At 36.5% G+C, this 12,900-nt stretch overlaps 3 protein-coding genes across 3 annotated transcripts; 1 reads left to right on the top strand and 2 right to left on the bottom strand.

Annotated features, from left to right (window-relative positions):
• The first annotated feature begins 1,272 nt into the window (after nucleotides 1-1,272).
• Nucleotides 1,273-2,762, top strand: LOC114743807 (uncharacterized). The gene is made up of 3 exons (XM_028932016.1): nucleotides 1,273-1,407; nucleotides 1,862-1,977; nucleotides 2,165-2,762. The coding sequence occupies exons 1-3, from the start codon at nucleotides 1,297-1,299 to the stop codon at nucleotides 2,661-2,663; spliced, it is 726 nt and encodes a 241-aa protein (XP_028787849.1). The 5' UTR covers nucleotides 1,273-1,296; the 3' UTR covers nucleotides 2,664-2,762.
• A 1,500-nt stretch (nucleotides 2,763-4,262) lies between these two features.
• LOC114743806 (subtilisin-like protease SBT1.2) lies at nucleotides 4,263-6,497 on the bottom strand. Its single transcript, XM_028932015.1, has one exon. The coding sequence runs from the start codon at nucleotides 6,495-6,497 to the stop codon at nucleotides 4,263-4,265; it is 2,235 nt and encodes a 744-aa protein (XP_028787848.1).
• A 2,252-nt stretch (nucleotides 6,498-8,749) lies between these two features.
• LOC114743800 (subtilisin-like protease SBT1.2) lies at nucleotides 8,750-11,017 on the bottom strand. The gene has a single exon (XM_028932012.1). It carries the CDS (start codon nucleotides 11,015-11,017, stop codon nucleotides 8,750-8,752), a length of 2,268 nt encoding a protein of 755 aa, XP_028787845.1.
• Between the last annotated feature and the right edge of the window lie 1,883 nt (nucleotides 11,018-12,900).

Here is a 12,900-nt window from a genome sequence, read left to right as displayed (position 1 = left end):
AATTAAATTGTAAAAGGAAGTTGTTTGGATTATGATTAAATAAGTAATTTTAATTTATAAAATTACCAAAATGAATAAGACTTTTATTAAATAATAAAAAATTTAAAAATGATCAATTTACATAATATAATAATTTTAAATCATTTATAAGTTCTTGTTGATCTCATATATTTTCTTTTATTTTTTTTATCATTTATTATAAGAGCATATTTGAAAATAAAAGTATATTTCTGGGGCATATTTGAAAACAAAAATAATTCTAACTTATTTATTACCTTCAACAAATTTTAACTGATTTTTTGTTATCTACAAATTAGTTATTTGAGGCTTATAATAAGAACCAGATGAGATAATAAATTTTTTAACTGTTTCTCTCTCCATATTTCAAAAGTCATAAGTCATAAGTCATAAGTAACTACTCCCTCCGTTCCTTATTATAAGAGACAAATAATCGAAGTACGTTGATCAAAACAACAGTTAAAATTAGTTAAGAACAATTAATATGTAAAAAGTAAATTTTTTTTCCAAAAATGCCCTCATTAATAAGAAGAGAGAGCATGAGAGAGAACAATTAAATTATTAAAAGAAAGAGAAGTGGGAGGGAGAGAGAGTGTGAGTTGAAGATAATAAATATGGGTAAAATAGGAAATCAACACAAAAAAGTAGAGACAACTTTTAAGTGTCTCTTATATATAAGAATATGCCATAAGCATCAAATGTCTTTTATAATAAGGAACGGAGGGGGTACAGGATATTACTTCCTATACTTAATATAAAAACTAGTTTTCAATGTACTTTATTTTTTAAATTTATAATTCATTCTCTAAACTATCTATATTGATTATATATTAAGAAAAATTTTAACCGAGAATAGTCATGATTAAAATGATACTTTAGGTAAATCAGCTTATATTTGTTATAAATAATAACAAATTTATTTAATCTGTTTAAATTATGAGTTATATATTTTTTCAGTATTAGAAAAGGATGGAGGTGGATATTTTAAAAATGTGTATTAGTTGCTAATTTCCATTCCATTTTTCTGGCAAAGGTCTATCTCAGTTTTAAAGGAAAATTATAATGAGATTCTAACAAACAAAAAAATTACTAAAAAACCTTAATAATGATCTAAACAGTTTTAATGACAAATTCTAAAATAAAAAAAAGAAACTTTTAAAATTTATTTTATAATTATTTTTTTTAAATCTGATTATAATTCTCTCTCTCTCTCTTTTTAAATTTCAATTTCAATGATTTATACGCGCAAGGGAGGATCCGGGCCGAAGAGGAGTGGCCATGGAGAACGGGGGGCAAGCTGCTTCCAAAGAAGACGTCATTGCTAAGTTGAAAGACGATGGTGACTTTGACAGGCTACGTTTGAAGATCGTTCGTAAGCTCAAGGACAATGTATGCTTTCTTTCTCAATTCGTCTCTTTCTTTCGATATATTCACCAGTTGCCGCCGATTCTGTTCTCTTTCTCTGTTTAGGGTTTTTAGATTTTAGGCGAAAATCGTCTTCAATCCAGATTTGCTTGATTTAGGCGAATTCGGATATCTTTGCTCTATTTGTCCTGGTTCGAATTGAATTGAACATGTGAATTTAAGTTCTGAAATTGTAGTTTGCACCGAAAAAAGTTTTTAAACTTGTAGTCGAATCCCGTGAACCTCAACTATTACTGGGCGACCTTCTATCCGGAGGAAAGTACCGAAATTGATGGTTATTAGCAAGCTTGTAAAGTTTTAGACCGTGGCTGAGTGTGCTAAATTTGAGTGTGGTTGACGCTCTTGGTCGTTCTTTAATGTGGTAATCTTAATTACAAACTTGCGGGCCATAAGTACTGAATCGAACAATTGATGATAGGAAGAGTTGCGAGAACACATCATTTCAATTGTGAGGCAGTCGGCGGTGCTTAATCGTGATGGAGCAGAAACTATGAAACCCAGACAACTTTCCGATGCCATATACGAAGAAGTTGGGTAATTCACCGTCTCCTCTTTTCTACTGTATAATTTTGAACTGCATTTTTGGAGTTTTCGCACGTCCTTATGATCTCCAAGCACATTCCACTGCCTAAACCTCTGGTATGTACAACAAACATTTAAAGTGGCTGGGTAAATTTCCATAGGAATAGACATTTTATCTTGATGAATTATCTATGTCCAGGGATAAAGTAATGAGCCAGATATCGAATAGTTTATGGCAAATAATCAGATCAGATGATGATGGCATGAAAAGTGAAATTACAGAAACAGTGCAATCTGTCTATGATAAACTGGTGAATCCAAAAGGGGAGGATGAGGTCCAGTTATCCCCCTCTGATGCGTTGTCATTTCAGACACAAGTTGAATTGGCTCCGGTTGCTGAAATGCATGATACGTCGCATGAAAAAGAGCCAAATGAGCCACCTGGTTTCACTCTTTCACATAATCATCTGAATAATCACCATGACGATCAGAATAGGGGAAAGGAGCAGACTAATGTGAATACTGGTGTAGAAGGATCTAATGCAGAGCAGGAAGAAGAGCACCACCCATCTCATGAGATGCATGATGCAGAAGATGCCTGTGATGATGGGCCACCTGGATTTTCAGTAGAGGCGGAGCACATCCCATCGTCCGATTGTGGCGATGAGGACCCTGATGTGCCTCCTGGTTTTGGTTGATGAGTTGTATTGTCGGAATGAATTCTAAATTTTGCGTTGATTGGATAACATGGCTATGGCTGGAAATTACAAATATCAATTTTAGCTATCAGTTTTGAAGCTGTCGTAAAACAATTTTGACATTCAGGAGGTCTCTTCGACAAGATGGATCTCTACAAGGTGCTCTTCCCTAAAATCATGGAAGAGATAGAGGGAGGAGCTAGCATTACTATTATTATTATTATTATTATTTGGTCGTAACATTTTCTTGTTCTCTTAAATTATTTCGCCAGAAACCTGACTTCAGAAATATTGTTTCGTTTCTTCACACATGAATGAAAGCTAATTTCGGGCCTTAAATGTTGGCATGATCATCTAGTAGAGGGAACCAGTGCTTATCACCTTAATTTACATTCTAGGTTTATCAAATCTGATTTGTCTAGATTTAGATTGTTCATATTCAAAATCTTTAATTAATTATTTTTAAATAAAAAACTATATTTTTTTTAAAAAAGTAACTTTATTTTAGATTATATGTATATTAAAATAATTATTTTGAACAAATAAAAATAAAAAAAGAATTTAATCTAAATCATCTAAATAAGATATGGAGGGTTCAGATTTGATAAATTTAAGATACTGATCGCAATTATGAGTTTATTTAATCTACTATTCTACCCCTTTCTCTCCGGCTGTTTTTGGAATCAAAACGGAATACAGAGCAGGATCTCCTTTCTGCGTAGGCCTAAAATACATTTAATCTTAGCTTTTAGATGGCAGCGTAGGCTTATGACTGCTTTGTTTAGGGGCCGGTATTGCTCTTCCATTTCAGTCTTGACAGCATTTTACTTTGTTGAAATGTCGCATTAGTTCTCCCAACAGCATATTGATATCCTTCAATTATCTTTAAAGAGGAAAAACTTTGGGTGAATCTAAAATAAGATGGAGGGATGAGATAACGTCCAAATGAAAGCGTGTTGTTGGCACTGGATCTGTTTAGAATAACTTATAAATAGTTTTTTAATCGTGATTTACGGAATACGGTTGAAAAGAGTTTTGTTTAAATTTATGTAAAATGTATTTGTGAGTAATATTTAAAACAATGCAAACAGGTGTATTTGTAAGTAATTTTTAAAACTACGCAAATTAAACAGGCATATGTCTATGGAAAGAAGCCGATGCTTGCGAGAGATAATTTTACGAGCAGCCATGGATATGATTATATATAACATTTCTAGTAAGCTGAACAATATGACTTAATTATACGAAGAACAATCATCTTTGTTCTGTCGGCTACGAGATTTTTAATCTGAAATTGGGTAATATTTTGCATTTTAGTTTACCTCTCCAGTGTCATGCAGCAGTGTATATATTTCACATTTCTGGGCTTCGACAAATCTTCTCGTCATCAAATTCGGATTTTAAATATGCATGGAACGGGCAAAGATATGAAAGCGATGGTAACGACAAGGACATAGATTACAATGACATTGATTTTAGTTTACCTTCGATACAAGGAAGATTATAAGAAAGCTTTTCTTCATAGTTCATATGCGGTAGGACAACTTTTAAACCATGACAATGGTGTTCCGAGACGTCAATACCTACCTTCCCAGTATCTCACTCAAACTTCACAGAGATGGGACTCCTAACACTCTGCTTCGCAGAGACCCATCGTAGATACCCTTGAGCATATTCCCTTGTTTTATTACCCGACCCAATTCGGCTGAAAGTGACCGAATACGTCTGCTTCTGGTTCACCTCCGAAAAATAAACCTTATTTGGTTGGACCTTCACGTCAACCTCCTCCGGTGCTGTAACCATGACAGCGTACGATGAATAACCTTCCCCGACATTTGTAACTGTTCTTGTGAATGTCTGGGAGGAACCAAGCACAACAGAAAACGAGGGGTAGTTGAGCTGTCCTTCGGGAATGCTCGATGTTTCCGAGCACTTAACTGGTCTGCGAGCAATGACCCCAACTTCCTTATCTCTGTACCCTAAACCACACAGATAAGGAATATAATCATCCGGTTCGATATCATAAACTAAACCCGGATCGTTTGCTCTTGATGGATTCACGTGGCCGGAGCCCGTGGCGAAGAGATCTGCAGGCTGAAGTTTTTCATCAAGAATGAGTTTACCTCCCAAATGTTGTGTGTCCGCCGTAGTCATGATAGCAGATTTTATAGCAGCTGGCGACCAATGAGGATGAGAGCTTTTGAGCAAAGCTGCAATACCACTCAGATGAGGGCACGCCATAGATGTGCCAGACATAATATTGAAATTGGGTTCTGATGAAGATGTAATGTTATTTGGTGGGAATGGCCAGGAGGCTAGGATGCTCACTCCAGGTCCAATGATGTCTGGTTTTAAAATCCCAGGGCTTACCAAGTTAGGACCTCGGGAAGAGAAGGACGCAACCGTAGGAGATAAGGGATTTCCTATGATAGTTCCTTTAAACAAGATGGTTGCTGTTGGTGTTGCCGTAGAATTTATATAGGCTTTCGTCTTCAGCCCAGCTTCATAGCTTACATGCGTTGCCGGCAGAACATGTACATCAGCTAAGGTACTGAAGCCATTAGCTTCATCATTCATGAAGATCATGGCAGCTCCACCAGCTCTTTTCACTTCTTTTCCTTTGTCAATTCTTCCAATGCCTCCTCCTCTCTCACATAAAACAATCTTGCCTCTGAAATCATCGCCAGTCAAGGATCCGTTAGCACAAAAGGCAGAATCTTCTTGGCCATTCTTGCCGGCATACACAAGTGGCAGCATTGTCGAAGGGAAGTCATGAGGCTGGAAAACAGATTCGCCGATAAATTCTTCCCCGTTTCCAAGCCTCGCAGTAGCTGCAATGGCTCTGTCGATGGTGCTTGCTCCAACTGTGAGAAGCCACGGCGCTCCATTAAAAATAGAGCCACTGGAAGGGCCAGAGTTTCCGGCCGCATTGCTTACAAATATTCCCTTCTGAATTGCTGCAAACGAACCAATCGAAATGGCGTCGTTAAAGAACGGCGACGCCTCATCGGAACCGATAGACATTGATATTACATCGACACCGTCCTCGACGGCGGCTTCCAACCCAGCAAGTATATCACTTTCAGGACAATCATCGAAGACACATACTTTGTAAATGGCTAAGTGAGCATGAGGCGCCATTCCTGATGCTGGGCCTTTGGCATTTCCTAGAACTTGCGCGTTTTCTACGAACGCACCTGCGGCTGTACTTGCCGTATGAGTTCCATGTCCATCATCATCAAACGGCGAGTCTACTTTCTGTCCCCTGGCCCTAGCCGCACTGTTGAACGATCTTGCTCCGATTATCTTGTTGTTGCATGCCGACGCATTCACCTCGCATCTGCCTTTCCATTTAGGAGGTGGGGGTGGAATTCCTGCATCACTAAACGAGGGATGGTCGATCACAGCGCCGGAGTCCAGCATTCCGATGATGATCCCCCTTCCAAAATTTGATTCCTTCCAAAATCCTGTGGTTTGCTGTAACCCCAAAAACTTGGGTGTGTGTGTGGTTTGGCGACGTAGGATTCTTTCAGGACGAGCTGATACAAAGCCATTTTTCTGCTGCATAGGTCTCAGTTCCTCCAGAGTGAGTCTTGCAGCAAAACCACTCATTACATTCCGATAAGAATAAAGCAGGCGCGGTTGTTCCTCGTCGGAGCTCATAATTGTCGGTGGGAAGAACGAACGGTACCAGCTCTCTAAATCTTCTGACTGCGCAAGTATCCTGCCCTGTGGTCGCTCGACATGGATAATGTATGTTTGTGGACTACTTTGAGCAGAATTACTGAAGAGGCTCAGCACGAAAACGAGAACAATAAAGCAGGAAGCTTCCATGTTTAGCAGAAACGCAGCTTTAGCTGTTGTCTAGTTGATTTGCGCTTTTGGACATATAAAGGAGTCGCGAGAGAGGAAGAAGGCCGGCACTTACATGTGAGTGGCCGGTTACTCTAGCGCCAATAACTCGTTCTGGATGGCAGGTAACGATCGAGCTTGGTCAGCACGCTTGTCTATCTTTTGGTTTTTTCTGTTATACGCTCAAGTCGGCAACCTGGAATTTTTAAATATGTTTGTGAGATTTCTGTTGTCTCACTCTGGACCTACTCCTTTCAAAACATGTTAATTTAAGTTTAGTGGGATGAGAAGAGAGACCTCGTCCTCTGAGCTTGCTTCTTCAACAATGGCCGTTGACTTAGATGCAATTCATATGGAGTGTTCTAGTGAAATTATGCACGGTGTCATGTACACAAATTTTCGTCACGTCTCTAAGTTTCTTTCTTTCATTCATTCATTTTTTGGCTGACAGAAGAAACGTTAAAAGAAAAAAGATAGAATGCTGGTCCAAAAAAAAAAGAAGAAAAAAGATAGAAAAGGACAAAATAAATCACGCAATAATCTAATAATGGACACGGTGGAATAACAGTGCACAATAGCCATCCTTTTAATAATAAATTGATGGGAAAAAGAAGGAGTGAAATATGCCTTGTTAGGGGTAGAGAGCCGGCTGGATTGACGCTTTGGGAATTTCCCCCCTTCTTAAGACTATTTGAACCTTTTATCCCCAGTTCATCCTTATCATTTTTGAAAATGACGCAGTGTTCAAGCATGAAATAACTAAACATGGTTTTCCATATATTGTACTCCTCCGGTCCTTATTATAAGACCCCATTTGACTTTTTATTTGGTCCTAATTATAAGACCCCAATCCATTTTATCTCTTATATTTATGCATTTTTTTCCAAGATAATCCTTCTAATAATGATAGTTTTAGCCAATATACTTAATTAGCAAGGATATTTTAGGAATGACAACACTTATTTATTATAAATAACCAACTTAACTTACTTCCTTAATCTCTTCAAATAAGTCAATTGGGTCTTATAATTAGGACCGGAGGAGTATAAAGTTTATAAAATAATAAATTGAGTTGTTTATGATTTGTTCATAATATCACCTGCTATATAGTTTATGATATACATGTGTGTGTCAAACATTGATAAAATTAATTATTTAAATATATTTATTATTTTATTAGTTAACCTAAATTAAACATAATAATAAACAATTTTTTCACAACAACAACAACATATAATATAATTTTAATGATGAAGTAAAATACTTAATGAATTGGTTAGTTAAAGAACTATAAAATTCTAAACAACTTCGATAGATTTATGAATCATGGTATCATGAATTTCATCGGTGGCACTGGTCTTTTAAAATAATTCAAATAGTAAACATGCGACAAAAGCATAGCAAGCTATTCCAACTACAATTAAGACAATTCAAATTAGATATAAACAGTCCAAATATAATTAGCTTAGGGTGTTGATTAAGGTGAAAAGTACTAAAATTGGTTCCAAGACGAAAGATCATTTTATATTTTAAGAATTAATTCACTACTCATCGCAGTGATGAGTACCATCATGCTCATTGTTGTAGTGAAATTTAAATAATTTAAAATTAGTTTTAATAATTTAGATTTAAAATTGAACTAGTAAATTTTAAATAAAAAATATTTTTAAAAAAACTTATAATTAAAAGAGTATATTTATTTTGAATTATGCATCTATTAAAAGAAAAATATTTTTTTTAAAAAATTAAATATTAAATATTAAATCTTTACTGTTTATATAAAATTTAAATAGTTAAAATTTGAGGAGTATCACGTTACTCACCACTCTATTCCTTCACGGACGAGTGATGCAAAATAGAATTGCGCTCCTCAGCTTTTGTCAAATAGTCTCGTGTGATTACCTGTGGAGCTGTTTCCTAATTTTGTTCGCCCACTTTTCCATTTTTTTATCATCAACCCCTATTGAGCAAAGAATCAGAAAAAATGACTCCCAGTCTCCCAGAGACTCATTAATTTCAACCCATCTGATTACTGTAATTACCAAAATTTTACAAAATAAACATCACTCGTTCTAATTTTTCTCGAACATGCAAATAATTATTTAAAATGATTAGTTCGAGCAGAAATTGACATCAAAGAGAGACATCCATATAAACTCCGAGCGGTAGAAATAGAAACTTTGCAGACATCTGATTCATGTCCTTTATTTTTGTAGTGTCATGCCACAAATATTTCACTCGAAGGTGACCGCTATGGGGATGCGCACGGTGTGTTTATCAGAGATCCACGTGAGTTGCCCCTGGGAAAACCCTAAATCTTCTCTAAATTTTTTAGGTAGCGGAGTAAAATCGACTGAATATGCAACCCGCTGATTCAACCCTGTGAATTTTATCTGGCGAGGGTTCACGTTCATCACAACTCCCTCAGGCACGTCAAGTTCCAAATTGTAAACAGAATTTTCAGATCCAACATTTGTTACCGTTCTGGTGTAAGTCTGCGAAGAAGACCCCAGTTGAATAGAAAATGAGGGATAATTTAGCTCTGCTTCCGTTATGCTTTTAATCTCCAAGCACGTCACTTTCCTTTGCAAAATAACTCCAACTTGTCTGTCTGTGTAGCCCAACCCACATAAATATGAAACGTAATCTTCTGGGTGGATATCATAAACAAGACCAGGATCGTTTGCTTTGATCGGGTTCACATGTCCTGCACCAGTTGCAAAAACATTTGCAGGTTGAAGCCTTTCGTCCAATATGGGTTTTCCTCCTAGGTTAACTGTCTCAGCAGTGGTCATAATTGCTGACTTAATGGCTGCAGGAGACCAATCTGGGTGCGAGCATTTGAGCAGAGCGGCAATGCCACTGAGGTGAGGGCAAGACATTGAAGTACCAGAAATGATCATGAATGGTGTCGTAGAGTTGTCCACAGACACAGGCCATGCAGCTAGGATGTTCAATCCTGGTCCTATAATGTCTGGTTTAAGAATGCCGGGGCTTGTAAAGCTTGGACCTCTCGAAGAAAATGAGGTAACTGCTGGAGCCAGCGGATTCCCTATCACTGTTCCGTTGAATAAGATTGTTGCTGTGGGTGTGGTCGTTGAGTTTATGTAATTTTTAATAGCCAACCCATCCTTGTAGCTCACGTGTGTAGCAGGAAGAACATGCACATCAGCAATGGGATTAAACGCCTCATCTTCACTGTTCATAAGGATCATGGCGGCTCCACCGGCATTTTTAACTTCTTGCCCTTTGTCGACTCTTGCAATGTGACCACCTTGCTCGCATAACACAACCTTTCCCTTAACATCCACGTTCTGTAACGATCCAGGGGCACAAAATGTTGATGATTCGTTCCCGTTTGCACCAGCATATACAAGAGGCAATGGCGTTGAAGGAAAGTCCTTTGGCTGGAACACAGATTGCCCCTCGTATTGTGCACCACTTCCAAGGTTCGCTACTGCTACGATTTTTCTGTCTGTGGAACTTGCACCAACGGTTAGAATCCATGGGGCTTCATTGGACAAAGTGGTATTTTCAGGACCAGTGTTACCAGCTGAACAGGCTACAAAAACCCCCTGTTGAACTGCACTGAAAGCACCAAGGGCTATTGAGTCATGGAAGAAAGGAGACGAGAGACCACCAATAGACAGAGAAAGAACATCCACACCATCTTCAACGGCAGCGTCCATTGCAGCTAGGATTGCACCTTCAGAACAACCATGTAATTCGCACACTTTGTACATTGCCAAGTGCGCTTTGGGTGCCATACCAACTGCTATGCCCTTAGCGTTGTCGAAAACACTGGCGTTTTGGACGAATCTTCCGGCGGCTGTGCTGGCTGTGTGAGTTCCATGACCCACTTGATCAAACGGTGGGTCTACGGGTAAAGTTGAGTTTTTGACGAAGTTTCTTGCACCGATGAGCTTGTTATTACAAGTCCTCTCTCCGTTGAATTCGCAGAAGCCTTTCCATTTTGCCGGTGGAGGCGGCATTCCTTCGCCGGAGAAGGAAGGGTGGTAGGGTTGTATGCCGGTGTCCAAAAGTCCGATTATGATGCCCTCGCCGAAATTGGAGTCTTCCCACAATCCGAGTCCTTGTTGCAACCCTAAGAAGCTTGGCGTATGAGTTGTGTGCAAAGAGTATATCTCTTCGGGTTTTGCTGACATAATCTCTTCCTTTTCTTCCAGAGCTTTCGCTTCTTCTGGAGTTAACATGGCAGCAAATCCAGAAACGACATTTTTGTATGAGAAAACCATGCGCTGTTGGTTCTGAGTTTGTGCAGTGGCGGGCAGTAATGAATGGTACCAGTTATGTAACTCCTCGTACTGAAGGGAAGCAACATCGTCAGACTTTTTAACGTGAACGATGTAAGTCTGCAAGTTGCTTCCAAGTTCTGGATTTTGAGTGGCTGAAGAGGTAGGACTCACTATAAGCATGGAAATGAGACCAAGAAGAAATGCAAGCTTCATCTTGGTTGACACTCTTTGCTTGGCTTTCTCCATGCTCTAACATACGCTATTTATATATATATATATATATATATATGCGTATGTGTGTTTGTGTATGTATATGTGGGTGTCTTTTATATTCAAAGAGCAACATAGGTTTTCACAATAGGGGATCTCCCATCGGTAAGTAAAGACGCCGTTCTTATCAATGTCCAGCTGCTTTGTGCCTCTATAGGCTCTATAGGAATTATCAAAGTTTTAAGTAAACTAAGCCGCGTTTGCATGGTAATACTCGCTCTATACATACCATGCCGGTATAAAACATTAAAACTTTTCACTCGATGTAAGGCTAGCTATAGGAATTTATGGCAAAGAGAAATCATATTTATGAACATCACTTTGTTTACTATTCTGAAATGAGATCAAAGAAAATCTCTTACTTTCCAAAATATGTAGTTTAAATTTATATAATGAGTCAGTTTCAATACTCATCACTTTAAACTCATTATATCTGAATCATTCATATATCATTTGGATAGTTCATATTTAATTTTTTTTATTTATTCAAAGTAATTATTTTAATATGTATATAATCTAAAATATAGATAATCTTTTAACTATCATTCTTTAAAAAAATAATTTTTTCTATTTAAAAATAATTAGTTAAAGATTTTAAATCTGAACCGTTTAAATCAGATATAGACAGACCAGATTTGATGAATTTAGGGTATTGATCAAGATGATGAGTATTGATATATCCATCTCTCATGGAGGGCCTTTGTGATAAAAACCAAAGCGTAATACGTCATACCTGTGTACAAGAAACAGAGGATCTGCCTTATGCTCAACTTATTATTAAGACATTCTCATGTTCAAATCTACGCCTCTCAGAAGCGTAAAGAATCGTACGAACCTAATTTTCGGAGTTGCTTTCATTTTTCAATTGGATATATATACTTTTATGAATGTATTTAGATTTAGATTTAGATTTATGGTGTTTGAATTAGTTTATTTTAAATGATTTTGTACTCTAGGAAGTAAGTATTTAAAATTTTGGATGAAATACTGTCTTATAAAATACAAAAAAAAAGATTTAAGTGATTATATTTCATTATACATAACTAATCATAGAAGTTATTATATGAGTTTATTTTATATAACTAATAGTAGGTTTGTTGTTGTTGCATGGAGTACGTACGAGAAATGATTCATATTGCTTCTAGTTCATAGACAGTCTTGTTGAAATTTTCATATACAATATAAATATAAAGTTTAATTTAGACATCATTTTTCTTTTTTGTGTGTAATGCACGAAAAGGGATCATAACTTTAAAAGTTTTAAGGGATTGTACTCATTTGTTTTTCATATACTGATTGAATTTCATACATTTATATGTTCTATTACTAGCCAGTTTCATGTTAGTTAATTTATGAAAGGAAATAATAAAGTTCCAATATTGGTTTTCACGTCTCTAGTTGGGAGGACAGTCAAAAATTGAAAACAGAAGCATAGACTGATTATGTGCTCGATGCGGACAGAGTTTGGAATAAGACACACTGCTAAACCAATTTGAAAAAGAAAAAATGATAAAAAAAAAAAAGAAGAAGAAGCTAAACATTACTAAATGCTAAATAAAGAAGTAAACAAAAATTTGTTATTATTTGCAAATATAGTGTTGTTACCAAAACTGATTTGAAATTTAGTGCTTGTTTAGTTTCTTATTTTGAAAACAATTTTTGGTTTTTAAAAACAGAAAAACAAAAAAACTTGTTTGGCAATTTGTTTTTAGCTGATTGTTTTAAAAAAACAAAAAACAAAAATATATTTTTAAAAACTGAAAAACTAAAACAACTTTTACGTGTTTTTTGTTTTTGTTTTTCTTTTTTATTTTTTTGTTTTGAAAAATTAGAGAAATCTTCTTCTTTTCTCTTCTACT

Source organism: Neltuma alba, unplaced genomic scaffold (genome assembly GCF_004799145.2).
Source record: "Neltuma alba isolate B1F8T4 unplaced genomic scaffold, ASM479914v2 tig00004133_pilon, whole genome shotgun sequence".
NCBI classification, from domain to species: Eukaryota; Viridiplantae; Streptophyta; class Magnoliopsida; order Fabales; family Fabaceae; genus Neltuma; species Neltuma alba.
The sequence above is the reverse complement of the archived record's forward strand: the minus strand, read 5'-3'. Positions and strand labels throughout refer to the sequence as shown.